The 27,682-nt window shown below is 39.7% G+C and overlaps 1 protein-coding gene across 1 annotated transcript in view; it reads left to right on the top strand.

Moving 5' to 3' along the window:
- Window positions 1-2,004: 2,004 nt before the first annotated feature.
- The window catches only part of dock4b (dedicator of cytokinesis 4b), a 173,047-nt gene continuing 147,369 nt past the window's right edge, over window positions 2,005-27,682 (top strand). Inside the window, exon 1 of the mRNA XM_037696152.1 lies at window positions 2,005-2,041. Coding sequence (XP_037552080.1) covers window positions 2,005-2,041 — 37 coding nt within the window. The remainder of the gene's footprint in view (window positions 2,042-27,682) is intronic.

The following is a 27,682-nucleotide window of genomic DNA, read 5'->3' as shown; positions in this document are numbered from 1 at the left end:
TCCTCCCCCACTCCAGTCAGAAATATCGAAGGCTGGTGATGAAGAAGTGAAACGCCACTGTAAAAATATAAATTAAAAACTGCAGCGTTGTGTCTTCCTTTTCGACAGTGCACGCCTTGAATTGTACACAGCAGATAAGAAAATAGAATGTCTTGCAACCTGCAAGGCCTCAAGTTGCTCGCTTCAAGCACAGCCGCTCGTAATTCACCGTAAAAACTACAAAGGTGGTTGTGTAAGTGGACGTGTGAACTGGTGATGGAGCACACTCTTTTTGACACTTCAAAGCTTTTTAAAGCACCATTTGCAAGAAGGGAAATGAGCAAGCATCAAAAATGTTTAAAAAAAAAACCTCATTTTACTCAAACACAACAGCTACACCTATCCATGCAGATAGATGTGCAAACATCTCTTAAAAACATGTTGCATTTACAGACAAAGATGACCTTTTTTCCTCTTTAATCATAGTTGTTTTTTTAATTTCCTCCTCCTGGAGTTTCGTGCAGTAGCTGTTTTAGCAGAAAGCATTTGTCCAATAGGGCTCTCTGCTGCTACAAGGTCAGGTTTTACAGCATTGCCTCATAACTAATGTGGCAGAACAGAACCAGTGCTGGTGTTTCTTCTGCATATTTTCTGTTTTGTGCTTCTAAAGCCAGCAGAAAGCCAAACAATGCTAAAAAAAAAAATAAATAATAATAATCCATCAGAAAATATATAACATCGAAAGTGACGTCCTCTAAATGTGCCAAGATGCTATAAATACAGAACCCTTCACTGACGTCATTCTCTGTCACTACAAGTCCCAGAATGCGTCGCTTTATTCTCCCGCCTCTTTGCCATTGAAGCTGCATTCAAGTACTGCTCCGAAATTTTAAATCTACATTTCTTATCGCGGTTTTATAAAAATATCTAATTCTATTAAATCTAAATTAGACCTGTTTTCGCCTTGGTTCGAAGTGATTAAATACATTTTAAGTTGAAGTTTATGAGGATGTTCATGTAACAGTCCTGATTTCCTATGGAGGCTGGAAAACTTAGAACTTATTACCAAAAAAAAAAAAAATCCAATTTGTGGAGCTTCTTTGAACATCGCCACAAACAAGCTAATAGCTAACGCTATGCTTGTTTTTGCTAGCAGTGATTATTTTTTCTTCTTTTGCCTTTGCTTCCCTCGTACGGTAATGTATTACAAAAACATTTAGAAAGCATTGTCACAATAATATAATGCTATATTTTGTGTTTTTTATGCAATAATATGACAATTAGCATCAGTGAAAAGCAACAAGGAAGTCGCAAACAGCAAATTATGCTAACACAAATGTGCACAATTTTTGTAAATTCACCTCAAACCATATTTTATTGTATATTCTTATTTCCTTTAAATAATAGGGAGTTCAGTATGACATTTTTTTCGTCAAAATATGACAATATGACATTCAAAAATGTCATATATTGGCGCATCTGTACATGTGAAGTAATGTGAAAATATGCAAATAGTATTATTTTACATATATATATAAGGTGAAGAGGATAATCAATGCCACTCAGGGCTGAATATATTAGATATTTTCCACATAAATTGCCTTTTTTAAATCTCCGACCTAACTGTTCATTTTAAGTGGCATTCCATTGAGCTAAATAAAATTGGAGTAAATGAGAAGAACTAAAGGTTAACGTTTAAAAATGTTTCAAAATACACGAAGTCAGTTTAAACTCTTAACTAGTTTAATTGCTTTTTGTCTCGAAACGTTAAAAGTGAATTGGTTTGTTGTTCCAATGCTCGGAAAGCACATTGGCTGCGTTGATTGTCTTGTTACCTACAGTTCCTGAACGCAGCATGTCTCTGTACCACTACCAGCGGCGGCGGCGCTTTCTCCTCCTGTAACCTAAACAATGACTCCTACTACACACCGCAGGAAAGCACAGCGATAGAATGCGTTACACAGAGCTAAAACCCGACATTTCGCTGCTATTGCCACCGCTCACATAAATGTACGGACCGTAAACATGTGGATACCTACAGAACACGAGAAATACGGCGTCGGTAAGTTTATGTCCCCTGTTTTTATTATTGTCAAACTGTCCGCTGCTCGGAGGACGTGTGTGTGTGAGGATGGTGGTAAACTGGGGCTGTTTTTATATTTTGTGTTCTCTAAAATATTTCCAACTCTAACCATCTCTGATTCATTTGTTGCCAAAGCCGCATTTTATATATATTTTTCAATACAACTGCAGATCCATTCCTTTTTTTTTTTCCTCCTCTTTGCCTATTTGAGTGAGAAAAACCAGCTTATTTGCCAAAATTTCAATGCATTTGCTCAAATCTTTAAATTAAAGTCATATCAGGGAGGATTAAAAAGTGGTCAAGATGTGTTGATGAGCCCTGCTGTTTGGTCTGAGGTTCCTCCTGGAATTGTCTGCATCCTTCCAGCGCATTGTTCCAGACAGTCTGGGACTCAAACACGTCAAGAGACCAAACAAGCAACACCAACACAGGGCAAGGCGAGAAAAACCCGTACGGACCTGGTACCGGTGTAAAGACTTCCTCTTAGCTCGTCTTTATCCAGAAAAACAGGGGCTCAATGAGATGTGAGGGGGGGCTTAAGTGTCTTACAATCACATTCCCCAGAGAAATGCCCCATGTGTGATGCTGTGGCCCCTACATGCCTCCACATCAGACAGTCTGTTAGTATTTTTAACACTTTGAGGCAAAGATGTCTTTATAGACCTCTTGAAATCAATATAAATGTGATCTGATAAAGCTTTTAGTTAGATTTGTTTGAATATCCACATGTGGTCTTTGTGTTTGTTGCTTTATTGGTGCTGAAGATCTTTTAAGGTGCAACCTAACATCTTAAACCCGTGAATTTCAGTGAACCTGAAACCGGCTGTAATTTGTTACCTGGTCACCATGCATCCATCCATGGGCACAGTAAGAAGCTGACTACGGTGTTGGTCTCTTCCCCCTGTTTTGTACCCGCCTTGGCACTGTTCCGTACTCGCTTGGGCCTAGCTATTAAATCGCCGAGGCTTTGCTTCGTACTCCCCCTGGCCTTGGCCTGTTATTCAGCCACTTCAAAAAAATCAGCAACGAGCCGCGCATACTTAATCAATTACCAAAAAGGAAAATAAAAATGCACCTTTATTAACTGCAACCGTCTTACTTAAGCCCTAAATTTATGTTTTCAAGTGAGAGTGTGTGTTGTTTTTAAGTGTACCAATTATTTTTAAGGTGGCAGTAAGTGTTTGGTTAAAATGGAAAATAAACATGGACCTATACAATAAAATGAAAATCTTGGTTGTGTAGCAGCCATCAGCTACCCTCCAGTAGATTAAACCATTAACATTAGATTGGCTGCCAAAGTGGGCCAAGGTGGGTTAGAAGCAGGGTCAAGCCAAGTACAATGTAGGATCAAAAAATCAGGGTAGGACATGCTTGTCCTAGGTAAACTGTTTGCTATGTCTTCACATCCTTAATTTTAACCTCTGATATGTATCCCTGACAACCAGTCCTAATCTCAAATTGAAATCAGGAAGTCCTGACTCATCCATGCACTTTAGACAATACAAAGTGGGAACCATGTATTCAGATTTTGGTCTGATTGTGAGCTGATCGCTCCTTTTGTGGATCTCTATACCAAACCTTAAGCAGCTATCAAGAAAGCATCAAGGAAATTTAAATGTGAAAATTTCACCAAGTCTAATTTTAACTACAGATCTAATTATACAATAACTTCTCTCTAGACTAAAAAACACACATGTACGCAGTGGTAAACACGAGTCCAAAATGGCAGCTGCTGAGCATGAAATAACAACAACAACAGTAAAAAACAACCTCCACTTCTAAAATCTACACCTGAAATCAGGTAAACACAGCAAACTACTATAGCTCTTGGCATTTTTGTGTCACATTTTGTAGTCTGGTCATTTGACTGCATTGCAAAATTTTCCCCAGATGTTGGCTTGTTTCCCTTCCCCTATTCATGAATACTAAACTTATCTAGCCTAATTCACTTTGCAGATGTTGAGTGCTTTATGTGTTGGCCACAGTTTTCTAGAGCCTCTAACCCCAATTTTTTAATAGAAGCAAACAGATTTTATTCATTGAGCTACTTAAACCAAACCCCACTCTCAAAGTTCGCTTGCCTAGATAAACCAAAAAGATATATTTCGAAGGCTAAATACTTACTATTGTCCCCAAGTCTGCTTAGCGTGCCAACTTAATTGGCTTAAGTTTTTTTTTGTTGCACATTAACAACAAGAGGGCTCTTTTAATTGGCTTTGATTTATTCTTTAGGACATGTTTTGGCAGAGGTACACTTCATTGTGGTTTGTTTCTTTTGGAGAAAGGAACAAGGTTTTTTTTCCTGTTGTGAAATACTGGAAACACACACACACTCATGCACAACATTAAAGGCATGATGAGAAGATATTTGGTGGCACTGGGTTGTTAATTATGATTACAGCAACTTTAAGACTTTGGCCAAAGTACATTTATTAATTGGCATGCGACGGTCAGCCAAATTGTGTGATTTTATTATTTTACCACCTGAGAAAGATTTTATTGACTGTTTCAGATCAGATGAAAAACACTCACGCTATTGTTTGCTTTAAGGAGTATCATCAGTCCTGCTTAATATCATTATTTGTTAAGGAAAAATTTTTCCAAAGTAACAATCCCGCACTTTCAATTAGGCGTACTTCCACCTTAAAGCCCATCTTAGACTTTCAGTTGCCGAGGGTTTTGAAGACTTCATTGTTTGTGGTTTAAGCAAGTGCATCGAAAGGGTCAGGGGTATTACAAGGCAGAAAATCAGATTAGCTGGTCTACAAATTGTTTGCTTATTTGGCACAGGAAAACATCCTGGTGACAGGCTCATACAAGCTGTGACCATTGATCCCTTCTTGGAACAGCTGGTGCCTTTCCACATCTCCCTTTAAGTTGCCTACCAGAAATAATATTGCATTTAATCACTCCTCAGTTGAGTTAACATCTAGTTTTTTACTGTCTACGAACATATTAGTTCTTTCATAAATGCTTCTTGTAAGATCTGAACATTGGTACAAAGCATGTCCTTACGTTAGCCATTTTCAATGGGACTGTGATCTCCTTGCGATGCTTCAAACGTTTTACCTTTTGACAGAGAGGCTGTTTAAAAAGGCCTTGGAATACTTGCAATCCTTGCAGGGATATTTTGATCTCAGGATGAATTGGGATGAGTTAAGAATATCGTTGTGCCTAATTGGAAGGTTGCAGCGTTTGATGTCGATTCGCCTTACGAGTAAAATAAGGCCCCTGGACGATGGGAGCCTCCGCCGTTCATAAAATATGAATGGACTCTCAATGAGTTGGTATCACAGCGCCCATTAGCTCACCAGTAGAGTGATTACTTGTTAAAAAGCTAAAACGAGAAAGTTTGACAATTAACGAGATAATGTTATTATCTTACTCCTAAATTGGTGTGTTTGGGGTTGAGATACGAAGTCTTTAGACTTGCCAGTAATCAAAAGGAAGAGCATTTCATACATGAAAGTATACTGGTTCAAATCATTTACATAGCCAGTAAACAGGATTAGATTATAGTAGAAATGATCTTAACTAGAAAGGCTTTACGATATAGACTTAAATCTCTGACGTCAAACATAGCCAGACATGTCCATGGGTACATAAAGGTCAATCTGTCACAGAAGACAAACACACTTTGACTATTTCACTGGATACACTAAACACTTGAGGCTGAATTGTGTCATGTCAGAGTAGATTTTTTTGTTCTCCAATAAGACCCTTTAATACAACCAATCAAGCATGTCATTGTTCATCATAATTTAGACAAGTAATTAAACCTTTTTAACGAACTGCTTTAGTCCTGCTCGCATGAAAGTTCAATTCTCCACCAGCAGATCTAATATGCACCACTGTTCCTTCCTCTGAGGGTTGTGGGAAGAAAAAAAGCTAGCAGCAACAGATAAAGGCAGAATGGCGCGGCGATGTGAAAGAATGCTCCTGATCGAGGCCTGACTGAAAAGATGGACGTTGAGCTGGGGGCTTTCCTGTTCTCCCATGGCAGACATCGCAGGTCCCTTCCCTTGGGAGGATGTTCCTGTATGGTTGATGGGGCGCTGTGGGAGGGCGATAGGTGGTCGAGGGTGCTGGCGCGTGTTAAGGGTGGACTCATGTTGGGGTGACTGTCATGTCCTTAAATTCGCCACCCCTTCACCCACACTGTACACACACACACTTTCATTATCCCCACTCTCCACAGGGGATTAGCAAGTTGTTTTGGAAGGGGCGCCCTGAGGCCCATTCCACCATTATACCCATGATTTTTTAATGCAGCAAGCCCCAGGGCGATGTATGGGGGGATGGTGGGTGAATGAGGTGTGGTGAGGTGAAGCCAACCAGCTTGTAATTGCTCTGTCTCCATCTGCAGAGATATAAACTCTTCTCCTCTGTGCGTGTGCACTCACAACTATAGCCATGGACCAGTCCAAGACAATCACGCACCGTGACAACAATAGGCATTGTAGCGCAAAGGTGGAACAAGATGTGAAGAAATTCCCCCACTGGTTCGTTTTATCATTTAAATAAATCACGCTCTATTTATTACGAAGTCCTTTTTCATGAATGAAAACACACAAGCTGCAAACTAGCTGTCTCTTTTTGTTCAGCATTGCTCCACCTAAGGATTGGAGGCAGTTGTGTGATCTTGGTTCTGCTTTGTGGGAATAAAAATATGTCCTTTCATATTTTCTTTTTGCTGCACATGCCAAGAGACGCTTGTGTGAATTTCATTGGCTTGGGTGACACTTACAAACCAACACACTATAATTGCCTGTCCACATCTATGTGTAATGTTGAGACAGGCAGCTGGAAGGGGGGGGGGTGCTGGTTGTTCGCTGCATTTTCTCTGCCGTGGCGGTTCTCCCAGTCTGAAGATGATGCTTTCTCTCGAATGCCTGAGTGATTACCAGCTAACCAGAATACATATGGTGATTTTAATGGCTATTATTTCAATTTGGCTTGACGTGAATTATTAGTCTAATTTGCTTGTCTGCCTGTTAACGGCTAATATAATACACCTCATAGGTGCACTTGGCTTGATCCAACAACTGCTTTCAATTGAAATTAGAATTAAAATGATTGCAAAATTAATCTAGTCAGTACTAGGTTGGAAAAATGTTAGAGAATGAAGCCCAAGCCAGTAATACAATGTTGTCCATTTACATTTGATTAACATTTGGAGCCAACCTCATTTAAGAGAGCCACCATAGCTAATTAACATTAGCCAAAACAAAAATGACAATTGAGTGAGATTTCTTCATTGTATTAGGAAATACGAGCCAAACAATTATAAAACATGTTTTTGTGATATTGGGAAGTTTGAGATTGTCATCATGGTATGCTCCCATGCAATGATCAAACTAATTCTCTGCATTTAACCCATCACACTTGAGATACACCCTGGTGGAGCAGTGGGCAGCTATGTAAGCGCCCGGGGAGCAATTAGGGATTAGGCTTCTTGCTCAGAGACACCACGAGATGTGGGAGTGGCTGTGAGTCGAACCGCGACTTTCTGATTCCAAGTCGGCTGCCTTACCTCTACCCCATCTCAGCCCCCTATTGCACCCCCTATTGAGGACTATCACTGCAATTATTTTTCCTTTAACTCCAATTCATGACTCCCACTGGAGAGAGGTTAATGGGATATGTCCTATTAGGAATTCAGCTGTTTAACTGATCGGTGAAGGCAGCGGAGGAGTGCGCTACATGCTTTTTTATTTTTGTTTTGTTTGTGTGGGCTGAGGGAAAAATAACTGGCATGCCGTTTTCATAAATGAAGGGTGTCTGCCAGTGGCAATCACGTTGACTGACAGATGAGAAGAGCTGTTTATGAATAAAGAAACTCTTGCCTTCTTTGCTTGTTTACAGCAGAGTACCGTTTTCCTGGATTGAACTGGGATTATCTGTGGCTGTAATCTGGGCCTGCATAGATCGACTATAAAGGAAGTGGTCATTGATTTGTGTGACCCAGAAGATCAAAATGACCTTAAAGCGTCCATTTTTGCTTAAACCTCATTTCAGGGACTGCTACCTCGGCCCACACTTAAATCATTAAATCCAATGTGCTCTTTTAAATATTACCACACCAATGAAAAGGGGTAGCATTGAAATCCTACATCACGAATGGATTATTGATAGCTAATAACATGGCTTAATTAAAGAACATAGGTTATTTACTTTAGAGCTAGTGATGGTGGATTGTATTTGTCTTCATTTACTCCAGTTCTCATACGAAGACCTAACCTCTAACACCCAGATTCATACCGTCACAGTGGGGGATGTGCAACACTGATGCATACAGATCACTTTGGTGCAGTTCTTTCTTTTGATCTTCCCAGTAATTTATTTCCCAGTCAATGTCAATTTTATTTATCTAGACGTGGGTGACTTACCTTGTGTCAGTCAAATCTTTGACCCCTTCTCATCATTCTCCTTTACCTTCTTTTCTGAAGACGTAAAAACTTGTCTCAGCTAAGATATATTTGGAAGTAAAAAATTTTTAAATGATCTTTTTAGTCTTATATTTTACTGTAGACCACCAGAATCTAATAGGTGGTTGGATGCTTTTCAGACCTACACACTCCAGCCCTAAAGTGCACTAATTACATGTTCAAAGGTATAAGTGCTATGACCGGGACATTTTACCACAATTTAACTACATATTCCTGTAATTTAGGTGCTACACAGACTTGCTATTTATGTCAAGGATGTGCAACCTTTAACTTGTGTTAGCTAAAGCTAATTAAACTATTTACAACTTTCTTCGGAGTCCATTTTGGATTTATTTCAAGTGTTGGAGGAATTAACAGTGTTTTAACTACAAATGGTTTGAGGGTTTTTTAGTTAATTGTTTGTTTTCAGTCTGTCTTGGGATTAGATTGTTTTTTCTTTGTTCTGATAATTTTGGATATTTTTATATATTTATTGACAAAATTTATATTTATTTATATTTATGCATGATTTTATTTATTTATATTTATATGATATATTTTCATTTTCATACTCAGACTTATGATTTCGGTCTTGAGTAAAGGTTAGTCTCTCTTTTGGTATTCAGTGGTTTTTTTTAAGGTTGGAACTAGTAGTCCAATTCCTGTGTTTCCCCTACCATTATACAAGCGGGGCGCCCCGCCCGGTCAACAGAACCCGTCTACCGAACCCCACCCCCAACCGCCTGTCGGCACTGACGTAACGCTAAACTAGTGGCTCGCAATGCAGGTGCACTAGCTAAAAAGCTAAAGGCAGCCTCTTCCTTCATGCTGAACCCTCACGCTGAATGCACCCCTGCCACTCGAAAACTGTCGGTACAAACGGCGCACAGATGTGCGTCTGTCTCTCCCCCGCCAAAAAAACGAAAAAACTGTCTGTTCAGATAGCGCACGGCTGAGATGTGTCTCTGTCTCTCTCCTCTCACACACCCTGCTCTAAAATTGTCAGTGCAAACAGCGTGCGGCTGTCTCTGTGTCCCCCACCCCTCCTCTGGTTTAAACAGCGCGCTGCGCAGCTTAGGTCAAGTCTCCGTCCGCCCCCTCCCCGGACAAAAATCACGGACGAGATGAGCGCCCCGCCATGGCAAGTTATCTAGGGGAAACACTGAATTCCCATTGGAGATTGGTACCAGCTCCCTGTGACTCTGCACAGAGAGGTTGGTAAAGAAAATGTGTGATTGGGTGGATTGTAGCTATTATTTTTCGTAAGCCAGCATTACTATCCTTACTTCCTGTTTTATTTTGATGGCTTGTTCCTTGTTCTGCTTTTGTCACCCGATTTTAGTTACTATCAGCACACCGGTTCTTTATTTTGTGTTTCAGTGTTGTTAATTTTGAACGTCTTTCAGTTTAAATGGTTTGCACCTGATTGGGCTTTCCTTGGTCTGAATCGAATAGAAAAATGGTTTGTGGTAAAGCTGGTAGGAGAGGGTGACCAAGTTTTTGTATAAATTTCTGAAAAATAGCAGGCCTGTCGCAATAAACAATAAATCAGTTAATTGCATGATGAATGGAAATTATCAACCTCATTTTCATTTATCAGCTTTGTCATTTCTTTGTGTCTCTCTCTTTCTACTGAAGACATTGGATGGCAAAAGGCTCAACTCTTCACTGACCTCTCCCTTTCTCTTTTATTTTAAAAATCTGTTTTAACCATCGAAAATTGTGTTTTAGGATCGTTAAAAGCAGCTAAGCTGAGAACTTAAACTAGGAGCTAAGCTAACAGGCCTTCCTCGGGAATAAATCTCCGTCTTGTCGAGCTTCAAAATCCATGGTTGAAACCCGTGCCTTCATGTAAAAAGTTTTTTTTCTCTGCAAAAAGAAGCTGAGAACTTGTTCACGGATTTTCATTTATTTATTAAAAGCTTTGTGTGAAAAATGCTATGCTAAAGAGCTTAAATCACCAAGCGTCCACCATGTCATCATGTCAGCCCATGTCTTGTCAAGGGCCCTCCCTCCCATTTTTCTTAAAGAGAAAGGCTGCTCAACTATCCATCCTTTGGTTCAAACAGTCTTCTATTGCCCTCAGGTGGTCCAAAAAGGTACTACACTCCAAACAATTCAAAATTTCTTCTAAAATTTGACAATTAATTATTGTTAATTTGTTATTGTGACAGGCTTAAGAAATGGTAATCTTTCTTCTTTTGGCTGCTCCCTTCCTCGGGTCACCACAGCGAACTAGCTTCAGTGTTTTCCCTAGATTACTTGCCTTGGCTGGGCGCTTGACGGGGGGAGGGGGATAGAGATGGCTCAGTGTGAGAGAAGCAGAGTGCTACCTCTAACTTTTTTAGCTAGTGCATCTGTATTTCACACCACTAGCTTAGCGCTACATCAGTGCAGGCAGTTGTCGACTACGGTGTGCGGGGGGTGGGGTAGAGAGTTCGGTTTGGAAGGCAGGGTGCTTGGTTCTGTTGATGACGGGGTGGGGCATCCTGTTTGTATAATTGTAGGGGAAACACTGAACTTGCATGAAAACTTGACAATTGTTTTTACGTCGGATGCCCTTCCTGACGCAATCGCAGACCACGAGTTACTACAGCCCTCTGTGTGGAGCAGAGAGCTGCCATGTAGGGCGCCCATGGGAGTAGATGGTGAGAATTAAGAGCCTTGCTCAAGGGCCCAGTGTGAGGCAAATGAAGGTGGACTATGGTGTGGATTCTTCAACTTTCCCACCCTCATTTTGATGTTGTCGATCCAGGTAGTTGAACCGGCGACCTTCTGATCACAGGCTCACCTTCTCTATAACTTCTTCACCACCACTCCCCCTTCTGAGAAATCGCAACAATGGCTGAAAAGTACATTGGTCTTGACCAAAGTATTAGGTCAGCTGTGTGAGACCCATTATTTGCGACTCCCAAACCATAACTTGTGTCTAAAAAGCTTGCCTCCATTAGACCATTTATATGATCTACTTGTTTCTGTTTATATTAATGTTCTGGGAAAATTGGTTCAATAATACATCCATGACCTAAATTCTTGAATGTTAAATGTGCTCAAACCCCCATCTAAGAGTTTTGCCTTGAAGTGCTCCTAAAAATGGCTCAATCCCTCCTTAAAGCATCGCCGTTCAGCTCAGGTCACATCAGACACTGTTTGGAGCTATCAGTAGCGCTACCGTCAGGATTAATGTTGATGAGTGAGGCAGAGGGACAGGAAGGAAGGAAGGCGAGAGGGCATCAGACAAAATCTGATGTCTCAACCTTGGTGTTCATTGAGCGATAGAGTCCAGATTTGGTGCCCATATTTATCTCTTTACCTCACTCTGTCAGATTTGCCTCATAGTACATTTATTAAAGAGAAACATGTTTGTTTTTCCATTTGTTTATTTATATGTTTATTGGTTTTCTTCTGGCTGATGTTTTCTCTCTGTCCATTGTCCCTTCCACCTCCGCTTTTCTGCTAATTCGTGTAGGGTGAGCTGTTTTCAGAGCCGACAGGTCACACTGCCATGACCCTTATCTTATTTTTTGCCTCTTATTCTTCCGCTATTGTTCACACATTCCTTTATATGTCACCCCCCCCAGTTCTAGTAGCCCTCTTCCTTCTGTCTGCGCTGCAATCTTTTTTCACTATCTCTCTTCCACATGCATGTTTTTCTCCCCTGCTGTTTCTCTCAGTCCATACTCACCTGTCCCAGATATTCCCAGATAGTCTATGTGGTTCACATGTGTATTTGTGCACATGTAGCAATGCTTGTGCGTGTCTTTTTTCTGTATATGTGTTTACAGCAGCCTCGGTGGACGGAAAGTCTGAAGATGATAAAACACTACAGACGGCCCTCTGGGTTTAGAGTAGAGCCGTGGATAAAAAAGATGTTACTCATCTGTTTGTTGTGTTCAACTCTGTATTTAACTCTGTATTGCTTCTTCCACCTGCGTAATATCACTAAAATGAGAAACATCTTATCTAAAAATGATGCAGGAAAAACTGGTTCATGCATTTGTCATGTCTAGACTGGACTATTACAATGGTTTATTATCTGGGTGTCCAAATACTTCTTTAAAAAGTCTTCAGTTAATCCAAAATGCTGCTGCCAGAGTCTTAACTGGAGTTGGTGAGAGAGATCATATCTCTCCAGTTTTAGCTTCTCTTCACTGGCTCCCTGTCAAGTCCAGAACTGAATTTCAAATCTTACTTCTAACCTACAAAGCTCTCAACAACCTAGCTCCATCTTATATTCGAGATCTTCTTGTTCCATATTTTCCCAACAGAGCACTTCGCTCTCAGACTGCAGGCTTACTCGTGGCTCCTAGAGTTTCCAAAAGCAAAATGGGAGGAAGATCAAGCTCCTCTCTTGTGGAACCAACTTCCAATTTCTGTCCATAAGTCTGACACATTGTCCAGTTTTAAGATTGGGCTTAAGACTTTCCTTTTTGCTAAATCCTATAGTTAGGGTTGGATTGTCATGCTGTCTTCAGTTTAGACTACTAGAGGACAAATTGACCTCATTTCCTTAAATTAATTGTTAAAATTGAATAGTTATCATTTGAAATTATTTCTGTCTTATCATGTGAGTCTTTATCTGCCATTGTGTATCTGTTCCTACCAAACCCAGTCGGTTGAAGCAGATGGCCGCTTGTCCTTAGCCTGGTTCTGCTAAAGGTTTCTTCCTCATGAGGGAGTTTTTCCTTTCCACTGTCACTTTCAAGCTTGCTCACGATGATAGTCTGTGATGGAGTTAAATTCAAAGCAGTCTCCTTCTCAGATATATAGTGTTAAATGATTATTTTTATATATGAATGCTTCTGTTCAGTGCCCTGAGACAACTTCTGTGACTTGGCGCTATATAAAAAAACTGAATTGAAATCAAATTGAATTGTATTAGCACCTTTAGAACTTGTTCTTTTTTTGTGAAAAAAATTGATTTTGGACACTGTGAAAATGACTGTTGTTATAGTTGTTGGATTCCAATGAAAAATAATGTTTTTGTCTTGGAATTTTAAAAGATATAGAAGGACAGTTTAAAATAATCCAGGTAGTTTTTTTTTCCAATTTATATAGATCAGGACTATTCAAGTAATTTTCTCAGGGGGGCACAGTTATTGAAAGCCAAGAGCTAGGGGATGGACATCCAGCAGTCATTGTTATTAAGAAAGTTTGTTTTGTGGTTTAAAATCTAATTTTATTTAAAAATGAACCCATTGGTGGGCCAAACTGAGCTCCCACTTGGGACTGATTTGGCCCATGGGCCGCCAGTTGTGTATCTGTGATATAGATGCTTAAAGACTGTAAATCAAGGCACCAGTCAGAAATAATCAATGAAGTGTTCTACTCAGTTCTGAATCTAAACTATTCATGGCTTGGTTAAATTCCTTAACAGGTATCAACATACTTTGTTGCTTTGCTTAATTAAAAGTTAATCATCCTTGAAGGAATGCATCTTGTGAACTGCCTCTCATCTCTTTGGGTTGAAAATTAACAGAGTTATGGCAGTTTTAGTCAAAAATAACAAATGGGCACAATCTTACATCCTATTGCAAGATCTCACATGATCTGTTTGCGCGCTCAGGATATTTTGGAGATGACTATCAGCTACTACCACACCGAATTTCAGCTCAGTAGCTTAAGTTTTATAAAAAAATCAACTTTGCCTAGAGTTCTCAAGTGTTTTCTGGAACCCAGAAAAAAAAAAGAATTCTAATCAAAATGAGACAATCCAGGATCAGTCAGCTGATCTTAAAGCTTTGGACAGACGTCACGCTCAGGAAGATTTACATGGAACGAACAATTTGTTCATGTTGAGCTGAAGCTTAAGAAGTTAAGGGATAAACCGCTATAAACTTCCTTTGTGTTTGTGAACTGTAAGTGTTGGACAGGCATAAAAACACAGACGTAAAGCTTGACAAATTGCCTTTTTGGCGCAAGTTAAGAAATCACTTGAGCTTTTGTTTTACTAGAATATTTAGCAGGTAACCAGATGGTAATGCTTGCATGGCTTTGGTTTCAGTCCCATCAAATCTGTTGTGTCCTTGGTACCTGTTTCATCGTAGTTTGCTGCTTTTGATCTATCTTAAAGAAGCGAGGTGTAAGCTCTTTGTTTAGCTATTTATCTTCATAGTGTTGGTGCCTCCAGTGTTCTGTGAACATTTAATAAAATCTGAGCATCCTTTAGCTCCAGGAATAATCATAAAAATCTACAACAAAGAAAGTTCCTTGCGCACCCAAGGTATGTGATATTGGTAAATATTGACTGAACTCAGGAGCTGTAGCTGAGACATTGATCGATTTAGATCTGTCCCCTGAAATTGAACTGTTTTCCTTTCTCCGTCATACTGGGAGGATCATTCTGTCTAACCTTGGCAACTGTTAGCTGACTTATTACCTGCTCAATTACTTCAGCTGTGGTTGAATCTGTGTATAAACACGTTCGCATTTGCTCTTTGTCCCCCTTTTGAGGTTTGCGTATGTGAGCATTCTACTTCCTGCTCTCGCCGAGCCGTTGAGGTGATGGTCTGGCTCGCTCCTGCAAGTCGACCTCCTGCGTGCGATGCGCTGGCTCACTGCCTGCCCTCTTCGCCACTCCTCCATCAACTCCCCCTCGTTTCCTCTCGCTGCCCAGACAGAAAAGTCAGTTTGATGTCGGGTTCACTTTCCAAAGGCCGTTTCATCGCTCGCTTTCAAGTTTCTCTGCCACTTTAAGAGACTCATCTGTGCAAGCTGATTGCAATTGATTTTTTTTTAAATGCAAGTTTTCTTTGTTGATTGAAACTGTTTAATTCTAGAGAGGGTCAAGTTTAAATAGAGGTTTTCTTTTGCGGAGGTATATATGGCAAATAGATGAAGGGCTTGAAATGAGTTTTATTTTAAATGATTCCAATAGCTCCAAAACGGCCACATTTTCATCTCATGTTAAGACTACTGATGGATTCCTAAATGAATTTTGTTGTGATTGTAGTGAGAGTGTTTAATTCATTAAGTTGGCTAAACCTCCAAATACGACCCAGTTCAGTTCTTGCATTCTTTCTCTTCAGGGGATGCTGCTTTTCACAATGTTTATTCAGTAAAGAGGAAAGCCTTCAAACCACACGCACAAAATATGTTTTTAATTTCATGTTTCCTTGAGGTAATAATAACAAATGGTATAAAAAGGTCAGAGTTGTTGGATTGTTTAAGGCTTTTTGTCTGTAGTCTCTCCTGGTGTCAGTCAACGTGGGCCTTTTCAGCATTCATCCAGTGACACTAAAGGTCGCATTGCATTGTGGGCTTGATTTGCTTCATTTGGGTTTTTTTTTTTAAAGATGCACAGAGGATTTCTTTTGTTGATTCAGAAAGCTGGGATTTCCTTATTCTGCGATTTAACTGCTTGAATTTTAAGAGTTTTTATTTATTTATTTCCACCTGCAAAACATCCTTAAATGACAGTAGCATTCCTTGAAGAAATGCACATCTCCTGTCACCATGCATGCCCAAGTTAAAGAAAATTGCATGATCTATGAGCACTTAAAATACATGTTAGGGATGAGCCTCATCTATCACCACACCCAAGTTTAGCTCAATATCTGTAAAACTGATTTAGTTATAACCATTTTTCTGTATTCTATGGTTGATTTAACAGTGGCCGAAGGTAATTAGTGTGGTATTAGTGATGTATATCCAATGATCCAATAAGTTTAATGAAAATCTGCCTTCTGTGTTATGAAATATTTGACTAATAGACAAATTAACAAGCTCTTAATCAGATACTGATGTTGACAAACCTTTCTGAAAGTTCTCAATGCTTATTAATCAACCAAGAGCATTGCAGAGAGGTACAGTAGACATTTTAAGTTAACATGAACGTTTGGCATTTTGGAATTTACCGACTTGCAGGGGGTAAGGAAACTAGACACAGCTCAAATGCATTATCTGTACCAAAAAAGCATAATGTTGTATTATGGAAAGAAAATGAACATATGCATCTCGGCGTGAAGCAGATGAGACTCCTGATGCAACAGTGTGCTTTGTGAATTTCAATGGCGAGGTCTGGTATGGACACTAGAAACGAGGGTAGTTTACTAACCTTGCTCTGTTTAATGAGACGTTAATCTACCTACAAGTACAACTGAAGTCCACTAATTACCAGCATCTTTTTTTACGTCTTTCTTTGCCCCCTTTATCTTACCCTTGTTAATCTTGAGATTAGTGGATAAATCCATCTTAAAAGAAGAGTCAAATAATCATTACCACTAACTCATTGTTTGGCTTTACTTTACAATACAAATGGCATACAACTCAATGTTCTTTACTTCATTTTTCTCCAAAATGGCTCAGTACCAGTGTGTATCCCTGCTCCAGGGACCCGTATCAGTTTTTGTTTTTCCTGACAAGATTACCCAAAGAGGCAGCCAGCATTGGTGCGATTGGCTCGAATTGTCCCCGTTCACCACAAGCCTATAACCTCTCTCCAAACATCCACCTGGTGCCTCTTGTTTTCCCCCCTCCACCAGTTGCACCCTCAGGGGAAGAGAGAATAAAGAACTATAAGCGGAAAGTGGCGGAGCTAAAAGCAGCTGAAATGGATCTCCTTTGTGTGGGCGCAAGAGGGGAAATGTGAAGGAAACCCCCCACTGTGAGGTCTTTGTGCATGGGCTAAGAGCACTCGAACTAGGTGATGATGGCAGATAGACACCTCAACGCAGCTGGTTCAGGACATCACAGGAGGTGACAGGAGGCAGGAGTGATTGTTTGGACCTATATTTGAAGTGTTCACAACATGAGCCCAGACTGTGATCGTGTTGGGACTTCCCTTCCCAGTGGTTGGTGAACACACCTGGTCAGGCCTTTGGCCTGAAACGATGGACGATACAGTCCAGATTATTTTTTAATTTAAATGTTCTGTCACTCATAAAGCTCTGATTTGGGTTTGGAAGTGATTGTTTCATTCACAAGGATGCTTCAATCTAAAAATAGAATCACAGTAAGGTACTAAATACAGAGCAGTCTCTATTATCAAAGGGATCAATAAAGAAAATCTCTTTCTGGATTATGTATCACTTACCTATTTATTTTCACTCCTAATGACCTGTCAGTGGTCTCATTTGATGGTCCGCACAAAACCCAGTATTATCTTCCAGTCTTGACACTGCTTTGAGGTTTTGAAGAAAGCTGCTTTCATGTTGTTTCTTAAATTTCCTAACATCTGCGAATTGTGGTTGTGCCTTTGAAACGTAATCCCTCGCCTTTTTAACGCTGCTCATTCAGCACTCCAGAAGCTCGCTTCTGCACATCTGCAAATGAGCGTGTGTTTGTTGTCCCATCAACTTTAAAATTAAACTAATTGAAGCACATTGCTCTCAGCAACGTGAGCGCCTCACGTCCCTGAGCAGATGCAGATGAGTTTGAAAGAAGCAGAGCATCTTTCTTCCTGTCTTCCTCTCTCTTCGCACCGACCAGTCCGGGTGCTCTGCTATGCCGTGCTGACATAATGACTATGGGAATGCTAAAAATACCATTGCACAACTGGAGCATATTTTGCTGCACATGTCTTGGACATAGATTATTGGATAGCTGCTGATGCTGCTGTTGATGCAGCGCAGGAAGAACTCTTTGGGGTCTGTTTTCCTTTCAGAAGACTTTCGATCATGTCTAATGGTAGAAAGATTGGACATGTTGCAACCTACTGCTGCTGCATCCCTCCTTAGCTTGTACTGAGTTCAAAGGTCAGTGTGGTAATGGTAGTGATTGAGCAGGCTTGTAACATGCCATTGATTTGTAAGGGAATGCTTCCAGACATCATCAGTGGTGATGCACCACCCATAAGCTCCGCCCTAGACCCTCATCTGGACTGCAGCCATAATCCTCTTTGCACAGGCGGTTCTAATGCACATCTAACCTTTCCATCACCACCTAGGAATACAGTCTGTGTGGCTGTCTCTGTCTGGGCTTTGTTGGAATACATTTGTGGTAGAGTTCCACCAAAACATGTGCAGACACACTTGCATCTGTATCTTAGGAATCGGTAAAAGCGATTTTATACAGACTACTTGCATATAAGCATTTGTTCTGTCTATAAGTCTTAACAGTTTTATGTTCATTTAACTTTGAATCTATTACATTTTTTTTAAAAAAAAGGAAAGACAACATCCAGTTATTACTTGCTATTTAGAGATTTAGCCCTGGGGCTCAATGTGACTCAGCTCCCATTACCTGGCTTTCAGTTTCTTGAAGATTTGCTATAAATGCTGTTTCAATTTATATATTCTTTCTAAAATTAATGCTCATTTACATACACAGTGATCTGAAAACAGACAAATTAAGGCCTTGGTGTTTTCCTTTTAAACATAACAGTACTTCTAAAAGTTGGCCTAATAGCCTGCACAACATTCTTTGCGGCCTGTAGGTGTTGTAGTAAATTGTGTTAATTGCAGGAAACACAATCGACAAATGGATTTTGTGTCATATGTAACACCACTGTGCTAACCACAGATGTACCTTCTTTGTGATTAGCATCAGGTGTGACTAATGCTTGTGAAAAAGTCAACCTAAATAATCAGCCAACTGATTAATTGATCTTTTATAGCTTGCCATTTCTTTACAGGGGATACATGTGTAACTTAGTTATTTTTACTGTAGTTTTATGTAGAAACTGAATGTTATGGTTTGGACTGGGGACAGTTTTTTTCTGATATAGCCATATTAATTGTATTCTTCTTTAGTTCTTCACACCAGCTGTATTTATGAGGTGAACTACAATTCCACAGTTTATTGGCTAATACTGGATTTGTATAACTTTTATTATCACTTTGGAAGCATGTTTCAATTCTCTGCATGATTTATCTTTAAGGACATCAGACCTGATGTTATGGGTTCAGGGTGCATCAGATTCTAGAGCTGCCCATATACAGTACAACTAAGAACCCCCTAGTTTAACAGTCTAAATCAGTGGTTCCCAACCCTGGTACTTGAGGAACACCACCCTGCGTGCTTTACTTGTTTCTTGTTAACGCACCTGATTTGAATGAATGGGTGATTAATTGGCTTCTGCAGAACTTGAAGAAGTTATTAAATCATTCAATCAGGCGTGTTGGAGCAGGAAAAAACTGAAACAATCAAGTTTGTGTTCCTCAGGGACTACAATTGGGAACCACTGGTTCTGAATGGTTTATCGGAAGAAGAATGTAAAGGTCGAACTCAATACCAACAGAAAACAGAGGGATAGTGATGAGAACTGGTGTTGTGGAGAGAATCAGAGAACGTGGTTGTTGATGGGCTGTCAGTTATCAGTCTACAGGGGTTCCTCTTCAGCTCTGAGCTGCCAAGGCTGCCAGAGTAATGTGTTAATGTCTCCATCTACTCCTTGGTGTTTAGGAATATCTCTTTGAAGCTCATTAAAAACTTTATTCTCCCCCTCCCCCTATTCACCCTACCCTCTCAGGGAGGGCCTGGCGTTGAATGAGGCTACCTTTCTGGTTTGTATAATGATGTTCATCCGTAACTGTGGGAGGAGTAAACCAAAGATGAAATTAATCACATCAGCTCCACCTCTCTCTGTGCTCTCATCCCTCTTCTCCCTTCAAGTTTAGGGCCCCCTGCCAACTTTTTAACTAGTTGTGTTTAATTACAGACCGCTTTAGAGGATGCACATGACTGCTGTTGACCTAAATCAGGAAACTGGGACATCCCCTCCCTCTAAACTTTCTTACTCTGCTCTATTGATTTTGTCTGTGTGTGTCCAAGCACGAGCAAATTAGCTGAGCGCCGCTATCGGTTTGACAGCTTTACTCTCGGTGCCCGACTCTGGTATTTCCGTTACTTCTGAATTCAACCACAGCACCTTTTTACTAATTTATTTATTTACGTGGATGTGAAGGAGGATTGGGATTCTTCTCCATTTGGGAAGTAGGTCTCTCTTGTAAACGAGTCCTCGAGGCGCAGTGGGATTAACCTGTCTAAATAAAGGTTGAATGAAAAGTAGCCTTGTCATTCACGCTAATGTGGCACCTGTAATGGACAAGATTAAAGCAAAGTGTGAAGCAGCTCTTGAAGTAAAAGTAGAATTGAAGCAGGCACAGGGGAATTTTTGTGTGTGACACCTGAGTATTGGTTAATTATTTTTATAGTGTTAGATGGTTTGAAAGGGCAAATCTCTAATTACTTCCTTTGTGTGGTTTTCAAACAATGCTGGCTCTCAATTAGGCCTGTCGCAATAAACAATAAATCAATTAATCGCATGATAAATGAAAAATTATCGACCTCATTTTCATTTATCGGCTTTATCGTTTATTCGTGTCTGACACTGGATGACAAAAGGCTCAACTCCTGTGCTCTTCAATGACCCCTCCCTTTCTCTTTAAAATTAATTTTAACCGTCCAAAATTGCGTTTTTGGATCGTTAAAAGCAGCTAAGCTAAGAAGCTAAGCTAACATGCCGACTTCGGGGGGGAAAAACCTCTGTCTTGTTGAAACTCGTGCCTTCGTGTAAAAAGTTGTTTTTCTTTGCAAAAAGAAGCTGAGAACTTGTTTATGATTTTTTTAAATTAAAAACTTTGTGTGAAAAATGCTATGCTAAAGAGCTCAAACCACACCGAGCGTCCGCCATTTTGAGAACCAAATAAAGAGCCCATGTCACATGAAGGGCCCTCCCTTCTTTTTTTCTTAAAGAGACACGCTGCTCGCTCTCTCACTATCCATCCTTAGGTTCAAAGTCTTATACTGCCATTCATTTGTCAAAAATGTACTACACTCAAAACAAATTAACCAACATTTCTTCTTAACTTTAACAATAATTACTAATTATTCTCAAATTTCAAACAATATTATCGTTTATCACAATAATTTTGGAGACAATTAATCGCCCAGCAAAATTTGTTATCGTGACAGGCCTACTCTCAACTGTGCTTTTTCTTATGTGGTTTGCTTTGACATCCACAGCTCCTCTCTGCAGTTCCCCCTTTTTTTGTCTGGATTTTTCCCTCTGTTTTCATTCATGTACCCATGTCCAAAGATCTACAACCTCAGGAGTAATCCTCCTTGAGCCACCGGTGGCATGCGTCGCACAGAAAAATAGTCTCGACAGCTGAACCCCTCAGCCTCTCAGGAATGTTTGACCACATTCACACACACAAACAAACGGTCATACTATCACACAATTTGCAGTCAAGTATTTCGAACAACATAGTGGTTCTTCAAACATCATCGCTGCACCAAGCAGCAATTCCTCCTAAAAGCTAAATTTCTCCTGTTTGTGTCACTTCTGGGTGAAGATTCAGGGAGTCCATGGACTTCTACAGTTCCTGAAAGAGCGAGGTGACCAAAGAAGAGGAAGGAAACTGATTTATGTGTTTAAGGCTGTTCAACAAATTATTCCACGCTCTATTTTTGCAGTTGCTGACTAACTTAGTAAAAAAAATAAGGAATGTTTGCTGTATTTTTTACAACACCTGTCAAGTTTGTGTATAACTTTGCTGCATATTTCCTTTTTTTTTTTAATCCCTTGTCTATTTTTGTTTGAGAGATGTCCGTTATCGATCCATCTGAACCGCAGTAGACGTCAGGATGACCAGCATGCTAGCAAGCTATAGATTCATTCATACCCTTTATTTTCAGTTTTCAACGTGACCGTCTCGTCATCGGAAAGAATGTGAGCCCATCATCTAGAAATAGACAGGCATTTATCTTCTAGATCTTGTTGTTCCACAGGCAGCAGGATGCACGTCACATTAAGATGTTTTATTTTTTCCAAGGCTCAGGTTAGACAGCAGATTCCACGCCACGTTTTTTTTTTTTTTTGGCTCAGTCACGTCTGACTGCTGTTGCTGTCTTGTCATTGATAGCTCAGCTCTGTTGTCATCTCTGCACCTCAGTTAAGTTTTGAGGGGCTTGTGGGCTCATAAGCTCAGTGTTCCTTATTGGAAATGATAGTGGTTCATTCAGTCGAATTAAAGGTTTCTGTATAGTAAAATATTTGAGGTTACAGTCAACCCCTACTGTAAAGTGTAAAACTGAATTTCACCTCTATTTTAAAGAAATACTCAAAGATTTAGCTTAAACAAGCTTGTACTTTCACTTTTCTTAGGAGTGAGGGTGTAAAAGTCTCCACCAATGATTATGCTGTTCATTCTATCAGTAAATCACTGAGCTGTCTCATGTCCATCCAGGATTTGGCTTGTTTTTCTGTTGTTCCACAAGTCCACATTTGATTTCCTGCTCCCAGGATTGTATTTAAGCTCCCATCTGAGCTACTCTTTTCCCCGTGTTTTGACCCACCCCAATATATTCAGAGCTGCAGAGTGGTTGTTATTGAGAAGCAGCGACCGGGTGGCTTAGCTGATAATAAGGTACGCTCCAGTGGCTTGTATTTGTGTAGCACCTGCCATCTGTGTGTCCTTGAGTGGAGCTGCTAAGTGTGTATGTGTGTCACTTCTTGTGAAGTGCCTTCAATTGCCTTGACTGTGCTGCGAGGCTACAACCGTCTGTCACTATGCTTTTTTTTTTTTTTTCTGAGTTTGCGGTATTTCTACATGTAGCTTGTGCAACTATTGCTGTGAGCGATTCTCCCCATATCTTGACGTCAAGCGGTGACTCTAACATCCAAACCTGAGCCCAGCAGCCCCTTCAGCTGACCAACACTGTGCTCTTTTCATTCACTCATGCACTCCCCACTGACTCAAACCACTCGCTGTTGCACCAGTCCCTTCTCTCATGCAGTCTCTGTCTCTACTTGTCACTGAACTCTTTGTTTTATAGGAGGAGAACTAGATAAAGACTGCTGGGCCAGAATTTGAAGTGAACGTACAGGCTGATAACTGCACAGCACTTTGGGAAACAGTTCCAAAGGAAATTAGTCTGTTTAGCCAGCTCTCATTTTATTTTATTGCCCCCTTGGCCTCCAATTCAAAGTCACAAGGGGTGGTAGTTGAAGCCGATATAGATTCTACTGACCCACATTGCTTTTATGTCAACATTTGCAACTCAGTATACCCAGGGAGTTAAGAATGGGTTGGTGAATGGCTGATTGGATTGTAATATATATATATATATATATATATAAAAAAAAAACCCCACCAAACAACGTTTTACAATGGTTGCTGTGACAATAAAACACTTTTACCAGTAAAATTGTGAGTTTTTCTGGTAGCACATCTCATGTGTGCTCCTGAAAAATCTCTTTATATGGCCCATATAGTTTACCCCCCATAAGGATTGGGTCACCCATTCCACCTCAGTGTGAACTGGTCTATAGGAGTAATTAGATATTTTCAAAAGGTACCTTGTAATGACAGGTTTCCTCAGTGGTAAAAGAAAAGTCAAGATTTCTTGTGGCCAAGAGATGAAAGAGATTGCAAAGGTTGAAGTGAATATTGACCCTATTGTCCACTGGTGACATTTATGACAACTCTTCCAGCCTTTTTCCCTATAATGGGGTTTTATTTGTGCGGGTGTCCATGGGTTGCGTCTTTTGAGTTAAGGGTTGTAGAAGCATTGGAAATATAACAAACAGGAAATATGCAGGTTCGTTAGTCTGTAGTTTAGACTTGTTTTGAAGCTGTTGGCATAAAAATCACACATTCATAATCTCTACAACATATATGCATGTGTAGGCACAAATGCCATAAAGATGCAATACAGAGACCAAGATATGTGAAAGTTGAAAAAAGTTTCCCTGTGGTTTTTCGCAGAAATGGAGAAGAAACATTTGATTATATTTCCTCTGTCCCTTGACTATTCTAGTTTCAGCTGATTTAGAATTATTACTGCTGCCCTTTTGTTAGATTTATTCTAATTAATTTATTCTTAAAGTGCATTCTTTATTTATTGCACATGTTGAAGTGAAGCTAGTTTTATAATTTGATGATTTGTTTGCACTTTCAAGCAGACAGAAGTTTGTTCAACATTTGTGACCTTTTGTTTTATGGCTTTCATTGTATTATAAAGAGCCTTGGCAGAGATGTTTAGGTGGCAGGTTGCTTTAACAACAAGTCAGTGTTGAAGATGAGAAGCTTCTACTATTAGTCATACGACAACTTCAGCTAAACCTGCTACATTATGGTAGTTGCTTTTTAAGCGACTCAGTCTGATCTGCGTCTCGTTTAAAGTAATCACTGATGATTCAAAGCCCAATATACAGTAGTCTTACAAAGGCAAGAAACTAGGATTTTTCTCACTTTTATTACTATAAATAGTGGAAAAAAGGAACTTGTCGGTAAATAGGCTGATGAAAGATGTTTAACAGTTTGAACTAGTGGGCACATGTTGAGAAAACTTATACCACAAACTAACTTTGCAACAAAGTGACTGGCATAGTCTCCTTTCAAAATACTGTATGTACATGATCTCTATTTTTTTTGGCATGCAAATTAAAAAGAAGGATACATCTGTAAGAAAAATAAACTAAGATTTGCTCAAAATAGCAACTTTTATACAAAAATTGGTGACGAACATTTGCACTTGTTCTGTCCATGACAACTCTTGCCTCTTTCATTTAGCATGTTATGATATTACGCACTGGTGAACTAAGTTTGACATCTCTTGATTTTTTTTCTTGTGAAAATAAAAAAGCTACTCTTTTCATCCAATGTAGAATCTTTTTAATTGCTCCTTATGTGTTTACTGTAGTAAACAGTACTGGGCCCTTTTTGCTTTTGTACACTCGTGAAACTGTGGCTGGTAGTTAGCCTGTGTTGGGGGTGATCTGCTCAATTCAGTTCAGCTTATTTATATAGCGCCAAGTCACAACAGAAGTCATCTCAGGGCACTGAACAGAAACATTCATATATAAAATAATAAGTTAACACTATTTTTCTGAGGAGCAGACTGCTTTGAATTTAACTCCATCGCAGAACTCTCATCTTGAACAAGCATGAAGGCGACAGTGGAAAGGAAAAACTCCCTCATGAGGAAGAAACCTTTAGCAGAACTAGGCTCAGGACAAGTGGCCATTTGCTTTGACTTGCTGGGTTTGAGAGGAACAGGAAGGAGGAACAGATACACAATGGCAGGTCGAGAATCGTAAGTTAAGATAGAAATAGTATCAAATGAAAACTATTCAATTTTAACAATTCATTTAAGGAAATGAGGTCAGTTTGTCCTCTAGTAGGCTAAGCCTATGGCAGCATAACAAGTAAAACCTAGCTATAGGATTTATCAAAAAGGAAAGTCTTAAAACTGGACAATGTGTCAGCCTTATGGACAGAAACTGGAAGTTGGTTCCACAAGAGAGGAGCCTGATAACTGAAAGACCTTCCTCCCATTCTGCTTCTGGAAACTCTAGGAATCGCGAGAGTGAAGTGCTCTGTTGGAAAAATATAGAACAATAGGATCTCAAATATAAGATGGATCTAGGTTGTTGAGCACTTTGTAGGTTAGAATTAAGCTTTTGAATTCAATTCTGGATTTGACAGGGAGCCAGTGGAGAGAAGCTAAAACTGGAGAGATGTGATCTCTACCACTAACTCGAGACTCTGGCAGCAGCATTTTGGATCAACTGAAGGCTTTATATTTTTTTTGTATTTGTACACCCAGATTGCAATAGTCCAGTCTAGATGTGACAAATGCATGAAACAGTTTTTCTGCATCATTTTAAAGATGTTTCTAATTTTAGTAATATTACACAGATGGAAGAAGGTGCTTCTAGTAACGTTTTAAATGTCAACAAGACATCCATCCATCCATTATCTTTTACACTCTTCTTCCATTTTGGGTCACGGGGGTTGCCGGTGCCCATGTCCAGCAATCACTGTGCGAGGGACGGGGGCAACAAGACATTACAAGGCAAAATTTAAAGTTGATGTTTTCTTTAAAAAAACAACAACTATAAATTAGATGATGTTTTAGCTTTGATGTCTCCCCTAGCTGCACTGAATTGGCTATGTGCAAACGCATACAGATGTTTATTAATTTATTAGGTGCCATGACTTTTTTGGGGGTGGGTGGGTGGGTGCAGTCCTTTTGGGAGGGTGAGGCACCCCTTTTGAACTTAATCTGGAGGAAATGCTGGGTTTTCATGTAATGTAAGAGGATTTGATTGGTTCTTGCTAAAGTTTACACTGACTAGCCAATAAAGTTTAACACTCTTCCAGTTCCCGCACTAATAAAACTACATTTGTATTTCTAAAGTAGAAGTTACCTAAACATTATTATTGTCTGTGAGGTTGTGTTCTTCTTTGAATGTCTGCAAATCCACAACACACATCTCCACCTTCAGTATTACTCATTGTTGTTGACGGATAATGTCACATTCATATGTAATGTCACAAAGTTGACCATCAGCTGAATGTTCTGCAACCAGGGTGTTTCCCTGGCAGCGTGAACGCAAATACAAACATCTATATAAGTGCTTTGTAGTGGGATTTTCAGTGCTTATTATCCCCAGAGACTCCTTATAACTGCTTGGTCTGAAAACAGAGGGGTGGCAGGCAACACCTTTTTAGAGGCATTGCATCATGGGCATGGAAAATTCCAAATAGTTAAATGTCAAAAATTGATTTTGTAAATGTTATTGTGCTACCATTTTATGAGAGTCAGTAGAGTAGTTGTTTTCATTTCAGTGCATCACAGTCGTGCACACTTTAGTGCATTTCATTTGGTTTGAGATGGAGACAACTTTGCTCTTCCCTGACAGAATTAAGCTAGCTTTCCTAGAAGCATGTTGGGTCATTTTGTCAGCTAATCATAGTTTTTTTAATGAGTCCAACCTTAGAAAAAAATGCCCATGAATTCTAAATGAACCACTGCTTTCAATGGATTTGGATCACCAACTCTCATGAAATCATTCTGTGACATTAAAGTTAAGCCTGTCGCAATAAACAATAAATCAATTAATCACATGATAAACGAAAATTATTGACCTAATTTTCATTTATCGGCTTTATCGTTTCTTCATGTCTCTTTCTACTGAAGTCACTGGATGACAAAACGTTCAACTCTGGTGCTTTTCGCTGACTCCTCCCTTTCTCTTTAAAATCCATTTTAACCGTCTTAAAATGTTTTTGGATCGTTAAAAGAAGCTAAGCTGAGAAGCTAAGCTACGAGCTAAGCTAACAGGCTGACCTCAGGATAAAATCTCCGTCTTGTTGACGCTCCAAAATTCACGGTTGAAACCCGTGCCTTCATGTAAAAAGTTGTTTTTCTCTGCAAAAAGAAGCTGAGAACTTGTTTACTGATTTTTTTAAATAAAAGCTTTGTGTGAAAAATGTTATGCTAAATAGCTCAAACCACA

This window comes from Nematolebias whitei, chromosome 22 (assembly GCF_014905685.2).
Source record: "Nematolebias whitei isolate Nwh7 chromosome 22, NemWhi1, whole genome shotgun sequence".
In the NCBI taxonomy this organism is placed as follows: Eukaryota; Metazoa; Chordata; class Actinopteri; order Cyprinodontiformes; family Rivulidae; genus Nematolebias; species Nematolebias whitei.
Note: the sequence above shows the minus strand (reverse complement) of the source record. Positions and strands in the feature narration are given on the sequence as shown.